This window comes from Culex pipiens, chromosome 3 (assembly GCF_016801865.2).
Source record: "Culex pipiens pallens isolate TS chromosome 3, TS_CPP_V2, whole genome shotgun sequence".
NCBI lineage: Eukaryota > Metazoa > Arthropoda > Insecta > Diptera > Culicidae > Culex > Culex pipiens.
This window is the reverse complement of record NC_068939.1, coordinates 111,404,543-111,429,694: the sequence shown is the minus strand read 5'-3', so window position 1 is coordinate 111,429,694 and position 25,152 is coordinate 111,404,543. Positions and strand designations below refer to the sequence as shown.

The 25,152-nt window shown below is 36.1% G+C and overlaps 1 protein-coding gene across 1 annotated transcript in view; it reads left to right on the top strand.

Moving 5' to 3' along the window:
• The window catches only part of LOC120425660 (homeobox protein 10), a 100,400-nt gene extending 75,525 nt beyond the window's left edge, over positions 1-24,875 (top strand). The window contains exon 5 of the mRNA XM_052709945.1: positions 23,784-24,875. Within this exon, the coding sequence (XP_052565905.1) occupies positions 23,784-23,990 (207 nt within the window). The 3' untranslated portion in view covers positions 23,991-24,875. The remainder of the gene's footprint in view (positions 1-23,783) is intronic.
• Positions 24,876-25,152: the final 277 nt, after the last annotated feature.

Here is a 25,152-nt window from a genome sequence, read left to right as displayed (position 1 = left end):
TTTTCAGTAAAAAGAAGTATTCAGTAATTTTTGTAGTGTCCCAGACCATGCTTCTACGTATTCTTTTTTAAATAAAAATAATGATGGTGCCATTCTATAGTAGAAAATGTGAAAAACATGCAAAAAATTGAAAAAGTGACTGTGAAAAAAATAGATAGGCTAAATGTAATTATATTAGGTACTAAACAAGATAAATGCAAATTAAAATGCTAAAAATAAAACAAGAAAAACATAAAACAAGAGTAGCAAAGTTTTTCGTAGAACAAAAGTTGCTCAAAAGGACCTCCTAAACACGGGAAACATAAAAAATTGGACAGTAGAGGGTTAAAAGACGATGTTTGGATGAAGATCTTTAGGGACCATCCACAAACCACGTGGACACTTTTTTTTTAATTCCCAACACCCCCCCCCCTCTCGTGGACAATTGTCCATACAAAAAAAAAACTTTTTTTATGGAGCGTGGACAATCGCTTTGTGTTTAAGGGTTTACAAATGTGGTATTTAGTTTACAAATTATAGTGCTATGGGATTCCTCACACAGAAAAAAAATATTTTGAAAGGTTAAAAATTTAGTTAGTTGAATATTACCTAATTTTACGTACAAAATGTGTTAAAATGTAAACCTAATGAAAATTCACAAGAAACTATTACACTATATTACACACTATTTTTGACACAATATCTGTCAAAATTCCCTGATTAATATTACCACAATTTTTCGGTGACAAATATGGAAAGCTAGAATCTATGAATTTCGTTAGAAGAGCTGGAAAAACTTGCAAAAAACCTACGGAATTTACAAAATATCAATGAATCTCTGATTTTTTTTTCGTAGAGTCTGTAGCTTTTTTTTTCAAATCTGTGGTCCCAAAATTCAAAATATTTTAAAAGCCTGAAATTGCTCTATTAGATAAAAATTTCAAAATCGATTGTACAACATTTTTAGGTGAAAATGTATGCTTTTGAAATTTCATTTCATTTTATTTGGTTGCTTTAACAATTACATTGGTGCAGTTGTTATCCTGAGCTGAGATATGGACTACCTTGCAACAGCTGATTTGTTCAAAATGGGGAGAGAGTTTACTGGTACTAAGGAGAACGAATTAGACAGAGAAGGAAAAAAATTGCAAAGTTAACCTTCGAAATAGCTAATAATGTTTTTGAAATAAATATTTTTTGCCTCCTGATTTTTTGGGGAAATATAGAGACCCCATGAAGAAAAAAGCATCGGCCTAATCGTCAGTATCACGGATAAATTTGGTTATTTAAGGCAATTACCTTGTAACTTTTAAAGTATTCACTCGTTTTTATTTTATTTTTAAATGTACGCTGTTAAAAAAACTTCAATATTTTGAAGGGAATTCAATGTACTAGACTAGTGTATTTTCAATTACATTAAATTAAAAAAAAATATCAAATTTCGATGTTGAATAGCACACATGATGTTTAACAAACACCTTTCAATTAATGATTTTCTGAACAAAAATATTTTCCTCAAAATACAGCATGGATTTGTTGTAGGTCAGTGTCCTTTCTTCAACTCCCGGCAAAATTATCCATCCACAAGTCGTTACATTCAATTTCTATCCCGGCGAGAAGAAATTATTCGGTATTATTCTCGGATTATGAACGCATATGTTACAATAAACACCCTCGTCCTTAGCAGGAGCAAGCCATCGCCAACATTCTGCGTTCTAAACGAAACGAGCAGCAACAAAAAAAAAAAAACAACAAAACATTCACCACCCACTCGTCGTCACCCCGGGGTGGTAGCGTGAGGGGTGGTAACGACCCACCATCAGGTTGGGCCGCCTACCACGGACTAAGAGGGCCAACAACTTTTTTACTCCATAACTTGTGTATAATCACCATAATCCTCAAAGCTATAAACACCGCTTTTCTTCGGGGATAAACCTCCCGGGGGGCTTCGGCCGGGGCAATATGAGGCAATAATTATTGAAAGTTTTAATATACAATTTACAAATTTTAATATTCGCCAAGTGAATGTTCTCCGTTCCTTCCCTTTTGCGGACCGGGAACGGGTCCCGGGGCATCAGATGTTTCCGGCCTCGTCTCGGCCGGGAACGACGTTGAAGAGGGAAAAGCGTTTCCGTAGGTTTTACATAGCAGAGACGAATCATTATTATTGATTTTCCTTCCAGATCGTTGGTCTTGTTTGGTCTTGCCAGTCAGCAGCACGCGCCCACACTTTTTGGAGGTTATGTAGCAGCTACTCGTGTTTTTTTTTGGGTGGGGGGATGTTTGTGGCATGGAGAACATTCGGTCGGTTGGACCTACGTGAAGCAATCTCCAACAAGATTGTGATAAATTTTACGAGGTAGCTGTTTATTGTTTCGATATTGATCGTAAACTTTTAGATTTTATGCGTGTGACAAATCCTGGCCTAATTATTTATTTAAAGACCTAATCACGGCTACCGTACGCGCTGGTCGACGGTCATCCAATATCCGCTGCTCGATTAAAATCCGGCTCGTAACGCAGTTGGGGACCTCCAGAAGGTACGGCTTAGAACCATAAATAATGTGCGTCAACGACTCCGGCAAAGAATCGTCTCATCTGCGTATTGACGTATTTACGACCCCGGCCGGGCACATATGTTACAATTAACACCCTAAACCGTTTCAACACCTCATCAATATAAGCACGAACGGGGCCGATGCAATTGAAGGGGCGGGTGCAGTTTGAAATGTAGGGTAAATTATGGTCGGCCACGTGGGGCAACCGACGGCGATTAATGGTCCTCGATGAGCGACGACGATTTGAGATGAAAACGTGGAGATGATGCGTAGCTGTCAAGTGCATTTGCGATGAGATTGGAGTTTAATCAAGAGGGATTAAATCGTGCCATTTTAGAATTCTCGACGTTTTTATAAAGTCTACTAAAAACAAAATTTTCTAAATTAATTAGGTAAAGTTGCAACCTGAAGTATACGCTCACGTGGTTTTTTAAATTGAAAAATCGATAAGGTACTCAACAAATAATAAAAAAGCAACGAGGGGAAGGCTGTCTCAATTTTAGTATTACAAATAATAGTTAGATTTCAAATCATGTTTATTGTACATTTGCCGTGCCCTTATAGGTAAATAAAACAGAACAAATGCCATATAACATATTTTTCTGCTGCAGAGAAAGTTATTTAAAAAACCCCGAGATGGATTTGTATTACGTACTTTTGCTGTGTACAACACACAACGACCTTTACTATGTACAACATAAACAACATATTAAACTATGTGAAATAGAAAAAAAAACAAAATCATTATTTTTCGAACACTTATGAATAAAATTGGTTTTAAATTTGTCGTAATTTTCCAATAATAAATATTTAAAAAAATTGCCGTTGAAATGCTAAAATGATAGGTTTTTTCCAATTTTTAAACTTGAGTGGTTTTTTTTTTATAATTGTGGATGGCATTTTGTCAACTTGATCATTTTTGCAATTATACAGGAAACTGAACTATTTCATAAGCGTCCGAAGCACCGAAAGGCAAAGCAGAAATGTATGGTTCAGATTCCAGCAAATTTTTATACAAAATATCGATTGTTTTGATGATAACAGCTTATTTGAGACCTAAAGAATGCCATTAACTAAAATTTTAGGCCAAATTTGTGCGATTCATACGCAAAAACGAGTGTCCGGAATTCGAAGCAAAAGTGTCTGGAATCAGATTTCATCAGTTTCCGGGATTCGAAGCACAACAAGTCATTTTAATTTTGAAATTCGGATGAAAAATTGTTAGAAAATATATATTTTGCGTGTATTCTCTTAAAATAGACTATTTATACTACATCTTAATAATATTTCTACATTTCCAATTTATTACATGATTTTTTGCAGCTATTACAAAAATGAGATGCTACTAAATATCCAGATTTCTAATCATGATGTTAACTAGGAGTGAGACAAATGGTTGAAAGACATATGGTCGAAAAGACAAAAGGTCGAAAGACAAAAGGTCAAAAAGGTCAAAAGTGGACTTTGAGTCCAAAGGACATAGATCGAAATTGAGAAAATGTGGAAAAAGCCTTGATTCAAACATATTAATACTTTAATACAAAATACAAAATAATTTATTAGTTTTTTGGTAACATTTTTGTGGGTTCAAAAATGATCAGTTTCATATAAGGGGTTCTGAAATATTTTAATAATTGAATATTTTTTCATTAAAATTTGTCAAATTTGCTGGTAATTTTGAAAAATAAAAATCAAACCTCAAATTCGAAATAATTAATTTTTCAATAATGCTTTTTACACTCCTTCAAATATGCGCATATTTTTAAATAGTTTTGCGAAAAATGTATCATAATTGTTTTTTTCATATTTTATAGAATATTTTACTTTTAATTTATTTTTATTTTTATAATTTTTGCCATTCACTCAATCAAGCAGAAGTTCTTGGAATAGTTTCATGAGTATTTTTTTTATTTAAGCGTATTTGTATATTCCTTCAACATAATGTATTTTTGTTTTCGTTATATTTCTTTGAGATTTTTTTTTCTTAAATATTTTTCAATTTAAAGATATGATTAAGTTTTCTCGAATAAATTCATTTTTGCTTCTGTAATATTTCTGCGAGTATTTTATTCTATTAAAATAATTCATTCTTGTTTCAGTAATATTTTTTGTGAGTTTTTCCATTATTTCGTGCATGAACATTGGAGATAAATAAATTTAAGTGCTTTAAGAAAAAGCATTTAAGTTTGATAATTTAAACTACAAGACAAAACAGAGAGTCAATTGTATTCTTTACCTTGGAACATTTTTGGGCTATTTTTGAACATATCAAAATCAGGCACCTACTGTTCAGCAGTCGGAATTGAAATAAAGTTAAAACAACTTAATGAGAAATGATTAAGTAAGTGTCTATCTTTAATTTTTATAAAACTTAAATCAAAAATTAAGATTACATAATTTGAATGATGAGATATTTTCAATTTCAATTGTTAATATCTAAAAAAATAAACAGAGAAATCATTTTTCGCCACTGATCACCAAGTAACATCGCAAATTATCGTTCTGATTAAAATAAAGGATTTTTTCACTGACTCAGCCCTGCATAATTTTCTTCACCTTTCGCCGCTATCAGTGAGAAGTTAATTTTCCACGTCTCTTTTTTTTTCTTCCACTGAGACCTGATGGATATCACCGTCACCCCGGAATAGGGTTGGAAATCCTTGACGGGCGAAAGGGTTTTCTTTATGTTCCGTTTTTATGGCTGGGCGGCGGGTTTTTTTGCTGTTGTTTTTGTTTCATTTTGGGACTAAGTAATTAAGAGAGATTAAAAAATTATGACAACTGCCGCCGCCGCTGCTGCGGCCACCGCGTTTTGGAAGAAATCTTTCGTAATTGTGTATTTTTTTTCGTCTTGGTGGGTAGTCTGTGCTGCCATGTTGGAATAATATTTTAATTCGTGACGGACTGCAGGACATCAAGTTGATTTTTTTTTATCTTCAGTTTTCGGTGGTCGGTGGCGACTTTTGGTATCAGTTGCTGACGTAATTTATGGGAAAAGGGTGGATGGCGATATTTCATGAAGTTTTTTTTATTGCTGAATTTATAATCTGGAAAAAATGCTGTGCCCTCAAATTGAATGTTCTGCGTTGATTAAAATTGTCTTAAAGATAGCTGAGGGAATTCAACGTTATGTCTTGGAAGAATTTGTGAAACTTAGATAAATAACCCCAACTCCAGAATCGTTGTCTTGGGATCGTTTGCCCTCGACTTGTGGTTTCCAGAGATTATTTTCTTATGTGTGCTCAACTATTTAGGCACTAAATAGTGTGGTTTCAAACTGCGAAACCATAATTCGATTCTAATTGTGAACGCAAACTACCACACCTTCCTAATCACCCTCATTAATAATGTTGTCCATGTTTGAAAATTTACCATTTTCCGGCATCCCTGCTCAATTAAGAGCCACTTTATCAATTCGCTGGCCAACACCATGCTGGTTTGTTCTATTGAGAAATGTTCTTTCCCCACAGCTCCCCAAATGTTCCCCTCAGGCTTCGATTATCCATTTTTCTTTCCATATCATGCATATTTATTGTCTTCCAAACGGTCTTCCAAGTGTATTTGTGAGAGCGTGCAAAATTCTGTGGGGGAGAAGGCGAATAATCTGCACGTATATTTATTACCACCCAATAACATGAAAATAACACTCCCCTCCTTCCACTCCAACAATTCCCCATTCCAAACTTTTCTCCACCATCATCAAGAAACCGCCCTTGTTTGACTACACACAGCCAAACATCACCACCACCACCACGCCAGCCCAACAATGCCGGAGTGTTCATTGTGTTCGACACGAAGGCTGGTGCGCATGTAAAACATACAGTCTTACAAATATTTCTCCGGGAAAATGCTCCAGCGCAGCCCCTCCCCGTCGAAGATCACTGCTCATGTTCTTTCAGTCTTCTTTTTGTCCCCCTCCATTTCCCCACAGAAAGAAACTTTTTCCTTTTTCCACGATTTTCCAAACGAGCGCGCGTTTTCCTTGTGATGTGATAAGAATGAAGCGGCTGCGAACGGGAACGAAGGATAAACCCCGGCAATTTTGGGCCCCCTCGGATTTTTTTTTGTGTGTACTTTTGCTCCGCTTTTGGAGCGATGATGTTCGCGAAAATCGTTCTGCTTTTCGACCTTTTTGGTGGGGTTATGCTAGGGTGCCCACAAAAAGTTTAAGTTTTTGAATTTCGACGAAAAAAAATCTATGAACAATTTGAAAAAAATAATATGATAAAAGGTTGAATTAAATAAACTTTTGTTTACCTATATGCAATTGTATTGGACTGACAGTTCTTTAAGATTGCATTCCAATTTCTGCATCAATTTAGTAGATAACTCAAGTTGTACTTTCATCCACGATGTTCTGGCGAATGTCATTTCAAAAGAGTCATAACATAATAGAAAGTAAGCAAATTTAAACATATTAGCTTTGAACCATTCGTTTGTCGCGTTTGAAGCCGTTTGAAGATTTGATTAACAAATTCGGTTGTTGGAAAAACAGTAGAGTATAGGTCAGTGTTTCTCATCCTTTTTCGATCCATTTCCTCCTTGGCTGATTTTCATGGAGTTCATTCCCCCATTGTACAATGAAAGAAATTAGTTTAAAATCTAAGGGGAGCCCCTTAGATTTTAAACTCATTTCTTTCATTGTACAAATGCCATAATTTAGGCTTTATTGATCGTAGGTGATAACTTTTTTGTCAACTTAATTTGTTTCTGTATGCTCGTAACTATTTAGCAATACTTTTTGCCATTTTTCAAGCATTTTTGATTTACTGCTCATATTTTATGCAATTTCATTTGATATATGTTTATTAACAGTCTGGACCCGAAGCCTGATTTTTCTGTTACATTCTTATTGGAATTCCATATAAACTGTAACGGGGATTGCAGGCATCGGGGCCTGACTATTAATCATTTCAAAAAATTTCAGCGTGTAGCAAATTCAAATACCCACATATTATTTTATTTTTTGCGGTCACAGATATCAATAAAAAAAAAAATATTGAAGACATGTTTATATGAAAACTCTATTATTTTTCAAAGTTCTATCAAGGCTTTGAAACAGCAAAATCTCCGAGAAATTTATGTAGATAATTTTATCAAAAAATGGAAGCGAATGAATGTTTAAGTGCTTGCTTCGGTTTAAAAGAACTCAATTATAATTTATTTATAAAATCATTGTTAATGTTTAAAAAAACTGAAGCTAATATTTGAAACAATCAATGATAATCAAAAGCAAGAATATAAAAATCTGACAAAAATTAAAACAGCTCATGGTAGAAACATCCTAAAACTAGAGAAAATTCTTCTTTTTATACTCTCTGGAACTGCTCATTTCGCATGGAAAAGGAAAAATATATGAATTCTCTTTCTTTGTTAATACAACTAAAAAAATATTTTTTCAACAGGTCATGTTTCAAAAAAACTTGAAAATTCACAGAATTTGATTTAAGAAAACCCATTTTTTTACTTGCTACGGAAAACTCTCTCTCTCTTTTACTCTCCTTCTCACTGGAATCGGCTAGGCACAGCGAATGTTCAGAGAGGCTGATTGCGCTATGTCGCTCAATTTATTAAACTGCTTGAAATCAATGTTATTAAAAATATTTTGCAATTTTGTTGATAACACAACATCAAAAACACATTTGACAGCAATTTAAACCATGTCAAATACAAGTTTACGGCAAACTGTAGTAGTGCAGGCCAAAATAGGGCCGCGCTATTGTTAGGTTAGATTCTCTCCTCTCTGAGCATATTCGTTTGTGACTGTGGTCGACGGATGGAGTAGGCAAAGAAATTCACGAATTACATATTAAATACTAATTTTGTATCGCTGTGTGAAGAGATTAACCTGGCAGCTAGCGAGCCGTGTTCGCTCACGAATGGTTGCGCACTTCACTCGGCAAAGATTCGTTCAGCAATGAGTGATTGATTTATGATTTGAACCGAAAATCAAGACTTTTGATTATAACCATTCCAAATCTTAAATATCATGACTAGAGAGTCCAATTTCCCGGGGAGGTTTAATTAATGGCTTAACTGCTTGTAAAAAATCATATAGGAAAACGTCAATAGTGAATTCCACCAGGAGGGTGGAACTGAACTAAAAAAAGGAAAACTTTTCTCTGGAAGTAAAGAATGCGGAAATTGTGAATAATTTGTGCCAAAGTGATTTTGTGAAAAATTGTACTGTTGTGTTTATTTTTTCGATCCGCCACGTGTTATTGATTTTTTTTTTCGTTTTTTGAAAAACTTTTCTGAAAAAGTTCAACTTAAGTGCATAAGAAAAAGTTGTTTGAAAAACTTTGGAATAAAATCTACAACCCGAACAGACGGTAATAACTAAATTCATGCCATTTCAATAACAAATACTGTTAAAATAACAAAAAGTGTTATGGAATATTCTTGCAAAATCCATTTTTGCATAAGAGTTTAATAACAGTTTATGTTATCATAACAAAATTTGTTATTGGTCTGATATTGATTGAAAGCCAAAACAACTTGGGAATAACATTTTTTGTTATGGAAGAATACCGCCAACTGTTATTGGGATGATCGGATTAGTTGTTAAAATAACAAAAAATAATAACAAAGATTTGTTCGAAGAATAACTAAAAGTGTTATTATTCTGTTATTACAATAACAACCCGATAACAAAAAAATCATAACGGCGAATAACAATTTTTGTTATAAATAACATAAAATGTTATTGGCCTAGTATTTTCAAATATCAAAAAATGTTATTCCCACGTTATTTCCGTCTGCTCGGGAAGTGGAAGTGTATCAAGCAAAGGGGAAGCAATCCAAGATGGAGCTCATTCCGGAGGAAATCAGGGCCATGCAGAAACTGGAAACCAGTTCGAGGCGACAGCGGCAGTCGTGACTGCGGCGGACCAGCTGGTGGTCACATCCGGCAGCCCAGGAGATGCCAAGGAAGCGGGGAAAGAAGGACAAGTTCCACATACACAGCTCTCAGGATGGAAGTGACGTCGTTGGTGTGGGGTCAAATTTGGTGAGAGCGTTCTTATTTATTTTTTATTTTCATTATTTTATTACTGCATTTTAAATTTCATGATATTTACCAACCAAAGCCTACTACTTCATTCGTCGGTGAAGTATCCCATCAATCCTTTCGCCCTTCCAAATCCGGATATCTTGGAGGTCGTCTAAGTTTTTAGGCATCTCTATAAGGTATTCAATCATCAAATCCCTCCCCCACTTCCCCCGTTGATCGTGAGGAGTCGACAAAAGGAAAAATGGATGGTAATGTGTCATTCGGCACATACCTGACGCATTTATTTTCCTTATCGGCGCCAACCTAGCTTTTGCGAGATTTTTGCTCGGCTAGATTACGGTCAACCAAGCTAAGCTTAGCTAAGCTAACTGCTTGTAAAAAATCATATAACTTCAAAAAATATATACAAATTCGAATTTTATATGCTGTCTTTGAAATCGTACCAAGTTAAAAAAATATAGTTCATATTTTTTGTTGAGAAGCATTATTTTTTAAATCAAGGTTCAGAAATGCTTCAGAAATAAATATTATATCAAACCAATCAAACCTTGACATGCAATTTACAGACCAGCTGATAAGTTCAATATGAACAGTCGATTGAAATAAATAAAATTAAATAAGGTTCTCTCATTAATTTTTCTTAAATATGTTTTATTAATATTGGTGCCAAATAGCTAGGAAAATGTATACTTCCGCTTGAATTTCGGGAATTCCCGGGAAATTTACAAATTTCCCGGGAAACGGGAAATATTTTTTTCGAGAAATCCCAGGATTTCCCGGAACGGGGACGGGAAATTGGACGCTCTTATCACGACTGATGTGGATTATAAGTTGAATATTCTACAAAATAAAAAAAAAAATCTTTGAAAACTAATTTTATGTCGAAATTTTCATTTTGATAATTTGACCCATGACATAATTAATAAATATTCAAAATATACGACCTATCCGCCTAAATATGCCGTTTCCAATAATAATAATATTTATGTATTTGTAAAACTTTTAATAACAATAGTGTTATTCTGTTTTTCAACAATAGTTTTAATGTTTGAAATTCTGTTTTTCATTTTTTTCAATAAAATCAATCTTAATTGTATATTTCAACTTTGTAAAGATCCACCCTAAAACCCTCCCACGTCAAGAAACCTAACAAATTTCTTGGAGCCCATCTTAGCCGTTGATGATGCCAACGACGACACGACGATGATCACAACGATGATGATTTGGGTGGAAAAGAATATAGAGACATTTTTTTGCCTTCTTTCTTTTTTCATCCCAAGAAGGAAAATTCGCCATGTTCTCCAGGGTAGATAAATCCGTTTTCATCGTCTTCGCATTCGGTCTATATCCTGACGTTTTCCTTTTTGGCGTAAAGGGACGTGAAGACGATGGGTGAGTGAGACACGCAGGGCAGGCAATTTGAAAAATGTTGCCATGAATCTGCAAAAAATTTACACCTGTTCTTGTCAGCGATGAACATGGCTTTGGGGTGGGAGGCTGTAATGTAAGGAAGGAAAATTGGGAAATGTGTTGTCGGTGATTCATGCCCGACGGTAGTTTGGCGAAGCGTGGAATTATTGCTGGCAATATGGTTCATGAAATGGGAGGTGATTTGTTTCATGTTTGTGTACCTGATAAAGAATTGCGAATGGTGTTAAATTTGGAGCTTCAAATGTGGATAAAATTCCTTGTGGAAATTATGTATTTTGATGCAATAAATAAATATCAATTTGATCATCCGTTTATGATTAATTGATGTGGGTGTTATCGAAAAAGCACATTAAAAATGCGAAACTGCCACAAAATGAATAATCCATCGCACAAAAAAGCAGCATCCAATCGATCCATAAAGTATCAAAAAGTACATCATATTAAAATTCAATAAAAAAACCTTTTCCTCACGCCCAACACCCCGAAATGGACAACTTATTCAAATTATAATAATTTTAAACAATTTGTGTCACTCTGGAACATCCTCCCACTCCCTGTCCCTGTTTAACAACATCGTTGGGGACAAAAATTGCAGTGAATAATTATGGTTCCCCCCACCTCTTCAAAAGGGTGTGGGGCAGCTGGGGCTCAAGTGTGGCAGGGTGGAGTGGAACTTCGAGCTAATTACAGCTGACAGTTTTTGAAATTGATGAATAATTATGAGGATTAAAACTCGATTGTTTCACTTTTTACCGCGCCGATCCTCGCTGGCTCGTCCAACTTTGTCCGGGCCTTGTTTCGCGGAGGATGGCAGGGTGGTGCTGGCGGGGGAACCTGTTTGTGTGGCATTAAAACGATGATAGCTCCAATTTGGGCAAAAAAGCGCGCCGTTTTTCCCGGGCGGAACCGACTCTGTTGCGTGGCCACTGTTGGCTGGTTCTTTAAGGGTTGTGTGCCGTCGCATTAATCCTGTTTGATGATAATTAATGATCCTTCATTAATAAACACACATTTAAAAGTAATAATTATGCTGTTTCCGTTGTCTTGCCGGGCTTGTTTTGCGTGTGGCCGCGTGGAAGGGGGTTGAGGGTGGCGGGACAGTCATCCGAGTGAATTAATTACACTGTATTTAATAATATCATTATGGAACAGAGGAGCAGAATTTGGCACCATCGGGTGAATGTTGTGAGATTTGTTTTTGGGCTAAAGGAGGGAAGGAAAGAACGGGGAATAACTTCTGGAAAAGAATTTAACGTTTCGGCATGGGTCACATATGGTCCGGGAGCGGTTCTATTAGAAAGGTTGTTGTTTATTTCAAGGAAAAGTATTTTGTTTTATTTTGGCCTTATTCAATGTTATAAAAAAACTTCAAGGATATTAAAAAGCGAACTTTTTTTTATAAATATTAATTTAAGTCGTATAAAACGAAAATATTAAAGTCTAAGTCTTCCATTTTTTCGCCGGTACGGAAGGCGGAAAAGCAGAGTCCAGCAGTTCCGGCGTTCACGCCGGCGGAGTTCCCTCCGCTGCCGGGCGCAGTCCCGGACGTAAAACCAAAGGATCGCCCTCGACCCGCAGGAAGCAGTCACCAAAGTATCGGCGCCGGCGCCGGTACCACCCCCACGGCGGAAGAAAAGGAGGTGCTCTACAGTTCGACTGAGCTGTGGCACATTTTCAACGAGTACAGCGCCAGGTTTCAGACCTGCAAGACCCGCGTGGATCAACTAAGACTCGTTAGCTACATGCTCGGCAAGTATGGAGGAAAATGAGCATCTTTTTGTAATGTATTATAATGTATTTTGAACTGTCCCTCGGTCCTAACCTGGTCCAAGCACCTAAAAGGACCTAATAAAAATAAGTTAAGAAAAAAAAAAAAAAAAAAAAAAAGTCTTCCATTTTACTGGTTTTAACAGCTTCATTTGAAAATTATTATTTTCAATCTTCAAATAGAAAAAAATAGACAATAGAGTGATTCTCTACCATTTCGATTTGTTTCCATGTCAAAAGATGCCATTTTGTATCATTAGTTTTTCCATACAATGGTCATTTAAGTTTTATGATTCAATTCTAAAAGTGCTCCTTTTTCAAATTATATGCGTTATTTGATTAAGAGTCGAGAAATATGATATATTTTTTTTCAATTAAAACATATTTCATGAAAAAAAGGTTCCTTGCAAAAAATCTCCTTCAATTTTTCTTTTTTGATTTTGTATTTATATTGTGAAAGTGGTATTTTTTATGTGTCACTTAATTAGTTTTCATTTGTTACTTATGATATCTTAGCTATTGATTCGTCTTCAATGTATGAAAATATGAAACACTTGTAAAATATTCTGCCCTTTTCAATAAAAACATATTCGAAATAATACTTCGAAACAAAAAATTCGATGATTTTTTTCAAATTGAAAATTAATACATTTTTAGAATTCTTTAACAAAAAAAATTACACTGATGTTTAAAATTATTTTCGGCTGAAAATTTTATTTTGCATCTTAAAAATGAATTATTACATTTTGCATGAGCAAACGTGGAGCTTCCCCTTAAATAACAATTCGTCGTGATCGTGCTATCTTGTCGCACGTCGATTTTTGGCCAAATTGCGTCTGATTGTCATTTTGTGCAGCTCTCAATGCCTCAATTTACCTTTACCGATACCAAACATTCTATTTCAATCCTGAGATATTCAACTAAAACCAGAAAATTCCAGAAAACATAAACCTTATAAAAAAATCATCAGTTCAAAGTAAATAACGTGATTTTTTTTTTGTTTCAAATCTCATCGAATTTAAGTCCTTTTTCGTAAACAAGCACACACATTTTGTTGTTCTCCATCATTGTTTTATTACCAAATTAAACAGTCTTGATCTTAAATCCTTTAGATAAGGCCAATGAAAATATCTTTCTTTTTTATGTTAACCCGTTTTCAACAATTTCTGATAAAATTAGCGGGCAGAAAATTGAACTGTTACGAAATATTGTAAACCATTTTACATCGTTTATTTTTGTACTTTTAGTCTACTAGGACACGTGGCATTTTTTCAAAGATAAAAGACTGATATTTTTGTTGGATTTATTTGCCCAAAATTTGAAGGGTCGATGATGTTTTTGTTTTGTTTTTGCGCCAAACATTGATCTGAATCAGCTCTAAATCCTCACTCCTTCGCTCACTTTCGAAAACAGAAGACTATTTTAGTGAAATTCAAGTTTAAGAAAATGCATTGGAAAATACTCTGCCAACTGATACAAAAATATAGATTTTAGCAAACATGTTTGAGTTTGTGTATGTCGACTAAGCTTGATTTATTAATTTTCCCTTTAGTATTCATAGTTTTTTGAAGATGTGTTAAAATGTTTGAAATCTGTTTTTGGAAATCTTTTTTTTTAATATTACAAATCACGCAATGATCAACACGGATCACCTTACCCTAAACCCCAAGTTGGTTCCGCCTCCAGCCACCACTCTGAGCTCCATCTAGCGCAGCATAACAGAGTGAGAAAAAGATTAAATTAATATAAATCAGTGCTACGACTCCTTATTCACAGTCCGTTCTCTCATTCTGGTTTGGCAGAAAGGGAAGACCGCCCAAGTTCTTTTTCCTTTCCCAAACCCATATCTTGTATCTTCCGGTCTCTGGTTGCATTCCGGCACAATGTTGGCACATGTGTCGGACCGGCTTGCTTGGATTTTTTTGTTCTGCCCAGATTCCGGAAAATGCTCTCGTCCAGCTTGCGGGAAAACAAAGCTCTGTTTGCCGGGATATAAACGAATTCAGTGGCAGTGGTATCATTATAGCAATATAATTACATATGTTACTGCTAGTAAATTAAAACATATATTCCGCTGTGCAAGCTGACCAGGGCCGGCTTTACGAGATGGTGAAGAGCTTGGGGGAGGGGAGGCTGCCCGGATTGCGGAATAGGGTCTGCATACCAATTAACCTTTTCCGGAGCCCGACGCTCCAGCTGGGGCTTTGCGTCTGCTCTCTGGCAGGTCGGCCAGCCATGATAGATCGCACTCGTGTCTTGGTTTTAATTTAGTTTTGATTGCGGAAAATTACTAGCTGTGACCTTGTGTGGGCGATGGCTTCAAGTTTGCGAAAAAATAGGAATAACTTTCATATATTTTTCATATTTACTTCAATTGGTGGAGGATGGTCGAATGCATTTTCTGAACATGAATTTTACTAAAATAGTGTTTTAGTCTTAGCTATCGATGCGATTTTAAATTGTGATTAGTTTACAAAGAAGTTACCGTTAGTGTGGTTGAATATGGGTCGAAAAACGTGTACTTTTCGATCAATTACAAAAAAAAATATTTTAAAAGATTGATTATTCAAGACGTTATTTATTGCCAAAAACGTACTTAATAACAGCTGCCAAAATGACATAAATTTTTCAGAAAAAAATCCTGAAGATGTTCTCAATGAAACCCAACAAAGTTAAGTTTCATTGATAACTACACAGCAAAAAAAGTTGAATTTTGGAATGTTGATAAGCTTGTAGCTTGCATATTACCTCTTTCTTGAGAAATATTACCTTAAAATGTGTAAAAATGTAAACCTGATGAATATTCACCAGAAACTGATGAAAATTCATCATTTTCTGATGTAATTTAACACATTTTTTTATGACACAAAATCTGTCACCATTTCCTGATGAACCATTTTTTCTGTGTAGTAATCTGAGGAATTGCAAAATCACATTGACCAATTCTTTCGTTCATTGTCATCCCAACTGCACTGACGGTATTTCAAAATCAAGTTGATTTTTTATGCATTTAATTTTCTTTCGAAAATTTATAAGTCTCATAAAAATCTCAGTTTATTTCTCCAAAGTGCTATCAAAATTTCTTGTAATGTATAAAAAATTTCTTTTTGGATATTTGTAAGGTTTCAAAACGTAAAAAAGTAATATAAAATATGTGTATGAAAGATTAATTTTACAAATAATTTAAGTAGTACACATTAAGAATTTCTAGTCTTCTTTAAGAAATGGGTAATTCTCTACCAACTCACATGAAATCGGGAAAAGTTGCCCCGACCCCTCTTCGATTTGCGTGAAACTTTGTCCTAAGGAGTAACTTTTGTCCCTGATCACGAATCCGAGGTCCGTTTTTTGATATCTCGTGACGGAGGGGCGGTGTTTTTCAATAATTTGCAGCCTGAAACGGTGATGAGATAGAATTTTTGTGTCAAAGAGACTTTTATATAAATTAGATAATTACGAAAAAAAGTTTTGAAAAAGTTACTTTTTGCGTTTCTCTTTGTTTCGTCGTCCGTGTCTGTCGCGGGTGATGATGAACGGCCATGATCGACCACGACCAACTTTTTCAAAACTTTTTTTTCGTAAATTTGCGATAACTCGTGATGTTTATAAGCAAACCCCTTATGTTTATATATCAACGTTTTTGTAATTGTCTGCTCTACAACTTTGTACAACACTATTACACTCTAAAAAATAACCCTGCAAAGTTAGAAAAAACACGAAATTTTAAAATGAAAAAATGACCCTTCTGGGTCATTGTAGATTCGAAAAGTACATCAAATTTCCCATAAAATGACATGTTCCAAAAAAAATTACAGTCAAGTAACGGAAAATGGGAGAATTTTTAAAACTTTGTTAGTTTTTTTTTCGATGAAAAATATGTTTTTTCGGAATTCTGAGTACGCCATCAAATCGGGCGTCTAATTTTACATAAAATTCTTTTTGACAACAAATTTCTATCTCATCACCGTTTCAGGCTGCAAATTATTGAAAACACCTCTTTTTTCGCATGTTCAAAAATAAAAGGAGTTGTACCACCCCTCCGTCACGAGATAAAAAAAATTGACCTCGGATTCGTGATCAGGGAAAAAAGTTACCCCTTAGGACAAAGTTCCACGCAAATCGAAGAGGGGTCGGGGCAACTGCTGTGTGAGTTGGCGGAGAATTACCCAAAAGAAGAAACAGTATATTAAACCTGCTGATATTTGTTTGCTAAATTTGTTATAAATACTTATGAATATTTTTTTTTTGCGGTTTTTGATCATGTATAAGTTTACAAGTTTCACAAGTTAATACAAAAATACATTTTGTATTGGAAATATGTTATTTGGGGAATGCCGGAAAATTTAAAAATTGACAAATTTTGAGTTTTGTTATACGTGAATGCGCCATATTGCCCTTTTTGTCAAAATTGAATAATTGTTTTGTAGATTTTTAGCAAGTTTGCCCAAATGTGGGATCTTGAAGATGTTCTTCATCTTGATAAGTTGATAAAAATGGATACAAAGTTAATTGTTGAAGGCAGATCATTAGCCTAATGTTGGCAAATAAAACCGTGTAGTTTCATCATAGTCACTCATAATGCAGATCATTTAACCCTTGTTACGCACCATTTTCCTTACTATCATAGCCCTAGTTTATGAAGAACTACTCCCATTCAGCATGTGCGAGGGCACCCGTCACAGCAGCAGCTCAATTGAGGAAAATTGTTTAATTTAATTAAAAACAACGCACACTCGGCTCACTCTACCCTTACTTCTCATAACGCTGATGAAATATTCCTCGATGTTTTTTGATGAGTGATGGCTTGGCTTGTGCTCGTTCGCAGACATGCAGTCCACATGTGTAGAATCCGGACAAGGACTTTGGACTTTTTCCCCTTCCCGTTCCGGGAGGCTGAAGACGCCGGCCTCTTGTGGCAAGAGTGAAAATAATTTTACGACAAAACTAGCACAATTGGGGTCCTCCTCGCGCGGAGAGTGAAAGTTGTTTACGAGTAATTGGACCTACAGAGTTTTGGGGCCCTGTGTGACGAATTTGGGCCCGGATGTTGATGAAGCGTCCTACACATGCCCCTTCCCCCTGCGGGGGAAAGTGCCCAGTGTTGTTGTTTTTCGCTGGGCTTCTGGTGCCGCTGTTGTTGGAGGTTTTTACGATTTTTATGGCTTTAATCAACCTAGATGAAAGAGTGGGCCGTAAAAAGATAGTAAAAACTTGGCCAGCTTTGCAAATGCTGCTCGGGAAGTGGCGGTGGCCGGTCCTAGTTTTCTAGTTTAGTTTAGTTAAGCTGGTCCTAAGTATTGTGCACAATTTTTGGATGGGCTCATTTCTCTAAAAGATTGTTTTCGGACCGAGCAGCAGTTCCATTATCCGGTGATGGGTAGCCTTATCACGTTGGCAGTTGTGGTTGGGGTCCTAAACTTTGACATATTAATTAGACAAGTGTGCGAAGCTTTTTACCCAGAAACCTTAACATTTTTCAAGATTAAAATTGAAATATAGTTATGAATTTGATTAATCAATACATGGACAAGAAATCCAACAATCTCAGCCCACAGATTTGCGTCCGCGAACAAAACACTCACAAATTACACTTTTAATTAAAGCAAAATTAAGTTTAATTATTCACAAACGCCTTCCCCCGGGGTGGGCACAAGCGTATAAAGCAAGAGAAAAAAAACTGTCCCGTGGAAAATTAATAAAAATAAAAACGGCGACGTGCCACGACGCGGGGGAAGGAAAAGTTTAATGATGCGACATCTTTCTGCGTGATGTTTTTGTTTTTAATTATTGTTTTTTTCTCCCTTCCGCTTTCATCGCTGGGCACCACTTGGGGGGTGGCCGAGCAATTACAATCTAACCTAAAAATGTTGCTAAACTGCAATCGTGCCCAACCACCCCCAAGAGGGGGTAGAGGCTTTCCGGAATAATTGATCCGGAAAAAATGGCGGAAAAACATCGCTTTTTGCACACCACCTCTCGAAACAAGCCAAAATGGCGCAAACATTCGTATTCATCGGGGGAGTGGGTGGAAAGCAATTTATTCGAAACAATCAATCAATTAATTCCGCGTCGCCTATTTTTTGCGGGTGGCGTCTCCCAATAATTCCCGGTCGCGTCTTTTATCGTTCTCACTATTGCCGGATACACCCATCAGGAGCGCCCAACCAATCGACCTCCCATCACCCCCCAGTTCTCCAAATGGATGGAATCGAAACTGACTGCAATATCTCGCTTTTATGCAATAAAGAATGCTCATCGCATCCTCGCGTGATGGCTTTCTATGTTTCACATGTCGGGGGAGTGGAAAGCATTCTTCCCCTCGTACTCTTGTTTGAGCAATTGGATTGGATGTATTTTTTGCGAGGGAAAACAGTGATGGGAAATTCGGGGAAGTTTGTTGAAAGTTCAATGACTTTAATATGAATTTTCTAGAAACTGTAGTCGAAGATAATTTTCAAACAGTAACGCTTCTTAAATACATTATTTTGTATCAACAATGACAATAACAAAATTAACATCAGGGATACCTCCTGACTTGTTTCCTTAGGCAAAAATTAGTCAATAAGTCGCTATATCGTTGAATTTGGTGAAAAAAAAAATCAAATCCACGAAATCACAATTTTGCAAACCTTTCAAAAAACGCTTCTGCTGATCATTTCACATCCCTGCCAGTTGATATCGCTTTCATTTGGTTCAGATCCTCCCCCCCTTCTCTCGGCTGAAACTGAGCGATTCTCCCGATCCAGTTGGTTGCGCGCGCCCGTCGGATTGTTGGGAATGCAAAAAGCTCTCATCCGAAGATCGTAAATTCCGATGGGAGCATTTTCAGGAACGAGACGAAAATACAAACAAAGCAAAAAAAAATAACGCCGCTTTGGATACGATTTGGATTTGGGGCAGGCACAAAAACAAAAATGGCAAAACGCTAGTGGTGGGATATATGCATAAAAACGCAATAAAAATGATTCAATTGAAATGAAAATAAAATTTACAAGAGAAAGATAGAGCAGAACATGGGTTGTTGGGAAATGGGACTGGTAAAGGATATTTGGTTCTAGTTTTTGGCAAATCGGTTTAATTGCTTTTATTGTCCTGGTCCATGGAGTTTGTTGGAAAAGAAGAAATTTCTTGAAGTTATAGAACTTTGAATGAAACTATGTTTTTATATTGATTTTATTTTGTTTTGAATGATTTTGAACAATTTATTATGAAATCAATTAATTCAATCAATTCAATTCAATGCATCCCAGTTCTTAAATATACCGTCAGTGGGGGTGACTGTGGGTCAAAAAACGATACACCCCTCGTAATTTCTCAATAACAAAAACAATTTAAATAACATCAAAAATCTTTTATCGTAGAATTGTTCTTAGATAGTTTACTAAGATTTTTCCAAAATATGTTGTAATTTGATGGACTCTACCTTAAATGGCAATCGTTTGAAAATTGACCCAATCTCACCCCTTAGAGGGGGTTACATTGGGTCAAATGAAACTAAAATGATGCTCAAATACAAAGATAAAACAAGTCATCCAACAGTGTTTCTTGTTCGAGGGAAACGTATTGACATGCTAAAATGTTTGAAGTAGAGATTTTCAAACATTTGGGTACTTTTTGATCAATTCCAACAAAATTTTTAAAAAGTTGATTTTTCGAGAGGTAATTTTTGGCCAAAAATGTACCTCAATTTTAGACACCTGCTAGAATGACAGGATTTGTGTTAGGAACGAGATTTTTTCAGTAAAGTTATCTTAAGATGTCCCTTGCACAACTCTTTTAACAGAATTTAGTTTCATTGAGAAGTACCTGAGAAATAGGCAAAATGGAATTAAAAATAAACATGACGAAACCCAGGCTTTAAATTTCAGAAGTCATCGTCTCATAGCGACAAATAAAAAAAATACAAGCCTAGGTTTCAACATTTGGATGACAAAAGGGTTTTAGTTTTCAAATAATCGAGATATTGACTTCATGAAAATTTAAAATGTTTTCAAAGGAGTTCAAACATGCTAAATATGATTATAAGCGCAGGAAAATGTATCTTAATTAGTTTTCAGTTGATTAAACTTTAATTTTCATAAAATTTTGAAGTTTTTCGAAAAAATATTTTTTTGGCCCCTGATTATTCAGGCCGATTTTGAAGGTGTTTATTTCAAAAAATCGTATCTCAGAGTATTGAAAACATAACTTCACCATTTTTTGATATGTTATGTAAAATTATCCGAGAATTCCCCACGAAAACAGCATGATTCGAAAAAAAAGTTTAACGATCGAGCTCAATTTTTTTTCTAGGGGATCCTTGGCCGAAATAATTAGACCCGTATTTTGTTGTTTGGCCATTAGGGTGACCTACGCCGTGTTAGGGTGGTTCGAAAAATGGCAATTTTCGTCGATTTTCGCAAAAACCACTTTTTTTCAAAAAATCATATCTCCGCGCCATTTCATCCGATTTTAGCTATCCTAGACGCAAAAGAAAGATGATTAGTTTGGCTATTTGGGAAAAATAGTAAGAAGTTTCAAAAATCTAGCTTAACATTTGAAAAGGTAGTATGAAAACTTAAAATGCTGTTTTGAAGGTCTCAGGACCAAAGAGCCTATGTCTGAAAATATTTTTATCGGATTCCTCGGAAAATTTCACATAACATATCAAAAAATGGTGAAGTTATGTTTTCGATACTCTGAGATACGATTTTTTGAAAATAAAAACTGGGTTTTTCGACGCGCCACGCGCAAAAATGGGAAAATGACGAAAACGGGAAAAAATCGACTTTTTTAGATAATAATAATATTTTACAAAAGAAATGATCGTTTTCACGAAAAAAAATATTACTTAGATGATAAATAGTTAATATTCATAATTTCACTATATTTTGTATGGACACTTATTTTTTAACAATTGTTTATCAGTTTTTAACTTATTTTATATACCGTAAACTGGGGTGACTTTGATAGCCCGGGGTGACATTGATAGAAATTTGATTTGGCCACTAATTTTGATACATCCAATGTAACAGTCTCATTTTTGCATATATGTTCGATAATAAGCTATCCCTTAATGCTTACATACTCAAAATTCTCAAAAATGTTTGGATATTAATTTTACGGGCATTTGAAAACCTATCAAATTCACCCCGGGCTATCAAAGTCACCCCAGTTTACGGTATTTGTTTCCCAATAAAATATGTTGTTGCAGCAATTCGTAATTTTTTCCATACTAAAAATCCATATGGTACACTTGCCCCGCTTGAACAAGATTTTTTAAAAGCTCTCAACAAAAATAACCAAAATTTAAATCATACTTTATCATAGGCGCAAGTCATTTGTAGGGACACTACTGATCCAGGAAAAACAGCATTTTGATAAAATGAGCCTTAGTACGAACCCTAAACCTTATTTTGTACTTTCCAATTATTATAAGACAACAAAGGTTTTGAAAAAACTTCATTAAATCTTATGCCCCGTGGCGTTTACGTCGTTTTGGCGGTTATGTGTTAGTAGAATCAGCTAATTGCATTGCTAGCAACAATTCCTCATATTGGAAATAATCAAAATTGTAAAAATCACGGCTGTACGAACGATTGTTCCTCTTGCCCCATATGGTCGTCTTGCCCCACCTTCCCCTATGTTTTTTTCCAGTCATGATTCGATTATCCGAAGTCCCATACAAATCGAACCCAGACTTCGGATAATCGAACTTCGGATAATCGAAACTTCGGATAATCGAGGCTTCGTACAATCGAGTCTTGATTGTGAAAATATTTTGCAAAAAGGAATTCAGAATCACTTTCTTGTAATGATGCCGTTTTCGAGGATTATTATGAAGGTACTTTAACTATTATTCCAGTAATTCAAACATAGCATAATTCTATTACCATCCCAGCAAGGTGACGATCCTAACTCGTCAACCAAACTTTATTCTCTCACATCTATTTGTTTTGTTTTCATTGGACGCAATTCTGTTTATTTTTTCATCTTCCACACTGTCTCCGCTCTCACACCATCATAAATCTCGTCTTCAGTTTTTATAATCTCGTTATTTATGACCTTCCCTTTTCCGGATGTGTATCTTCTGCTGCGCCTTCTTGCATTGTGTTTTGCACGTGCATGTGTGTGTGAGTTGAGCTGAGATGATGTTGATGCTTCTAACAGAGCTTCCTTCTCCTTAAAACGCGCTCACACCATCATCACCAGCTTGTGGCACTTTTGCCTTTGTTTATTTCTCATTTGGCATCCGACGAGTTTGCGAGGCCTCCAAATCGGAACGAGCAACCTAATTTTAGCTATAATAATAAAGCACTTAAAAATCATTATTTCCTTGGGCTGCTCTTTTCGGTGATTCTTTCCCGCCGAGATTTGACAGACGACGACGACGGCGGCCTGTTGTGGTGGTGGCTGCAAAACTCTAAATTAAAGCTGTTTTGTAATCGGATTAAATCGGCGACGATAATGATGATGGCCACGATAAAGATGATGCCCTGTTTGGCGGGCAGGCAGGGGTTTCGCCGTCACAGTTGGGCAGTGTTGCCACAGAGTGGTTGACGTTACACGTTTAAAAAAGTTAACTTGATGTAGAGTTTAAAACACTCTTGCTGCATGGGCTTCAAGTGCATTAACTACAGAAACTGGTTAAACTTTTCGTCAAACAGTTTAAACTGGCAACACTGCCCTAGTCAACCGGATCGTTCCGCATCCTTGGAAATCACAATGTTTATCTGGCCGACTAGGGGCCTCGCAAAGAGTCTGTTTTGGGGCGTGTTTCGGGGGCACTTTATGCGCCGTAATTAAACGCTCATAATGATGCCATAAAAAAGACTCCGCAGTTTGCGCACTTAGCGCGTGTTCCTTACGACAGTGGAACAAACACCCCCTCCGTCAGTTGGCTCGGTTTGGTTCGGTATGGCCGGAATTGCCACTTGGCCACGGTCGTCGACGACGATGATAATTACCTCTCGTAGCAAAGCCAAACAGCAATTCAACTGCAATTAACGCGTGTTAACTGATGCTATCTTCTCTGTTTCATTTCTTCCCTCCGGCAGGTGTGGTTCCAGAACCGGCGTACCAAGTGGCGCAAGAAGCACGCGGCCGAAATGGCCACGGCCAAGCGGAAACAGGAGGAGCTCGGAGATGGCGACGGCGACTGCAGCGAACCGATGGACTCCGACTCGGAGAGCTTGGACCTGGTGGACACCGGAAGTAGCAACAGTCGGAAGCGCTGCCGGATGGAGGACGACATGAGGCATTAGTAGAGTGTAGGGTAGAGAATCGAGTCGCGAAAAGTTTGTTGAGTTTAATTTATTGTAGCGCGTGTGGTCGGAACAGTTCTTTCTCTGAACAACCGCTGACCACACCAGGAAGCAATGTTTAGAATAGGTCGGAACGGCAGCCCTGTTCCTTCTTCCTGCAAATTCTTCTGTAAAAAATAACTTAGATTTCTCAACCTCCAGGCAAACCAGATGGCCATAAACACAGTAAACTGTATTTAAAACAATTCCCCAGAAGAAAGAGCAAAAATCGAATTTACTATACATTAATTTGACTAATATACTGATTTTAGCATGTTGATCGAGCGAAGGATTGCAAGAGAGAGAGAGAGATAGAACGAGTGTTTGCGGATTAAAATTGTGATCTATAAATAAAAGTAATTACGAGCAAACTGTACTCTAATGGTTTTGTGTTCCAGGTCAAACATGTAATTAAAATCGCACCGATTAAGGCGCATGCTTTTTAGGCGCAAACTTTGCTGCGTATTCTCAGTACAGGCAGAGGAAAAGAAGTACATTCCAGGCTTTGGTTTATATATGAAACGAAACAATTATTTATTAACACACAGATGAGCCCTTATAGCATGCAGAAAAAAATCAAATAAAAAGTATTGTTGAGTAATTGCGCGGAGAGCAACTGTTTGGTGTAAACATAATTTTACGTGCAGGATAAGTGAAAATAAAGTGCGAGATTAGACAACATTGAGCGATGTAAAAAGTTTGAATTCTCAGTATTTAAATAAATTTCCTTACGTCATAGTGATTAATATCTAATTATTAGTACTTCATGATAAAGAAAATGGTAAATCGAAAAATCTAACACAAACCATCTGTAAAACTTGTATAAGTTTAATAAAGAAAGGAGAGAAAATTAAACGATGCTTGCGTTGAACTTTATTTAGGAAGATGATGACAATAAACCTAAGCAAAATATTTGAACAGACAGTTTACTTGAATTTCAGGGTTTATAGGAAGTCCCGAGCGTATTTTTTGTAAATGGTAAACGAATTGTTTTCGGGTTGTGGTTTTTCGGCTTTCAGTCGTATAGCAGTGAAAACAAAAATAGCAAGAATAACAAGAAAACAATCCGTCTTTGTAAGTAACCAACGGTGTTTTCCCACCTAAAACAAGCACTTATAGTTAA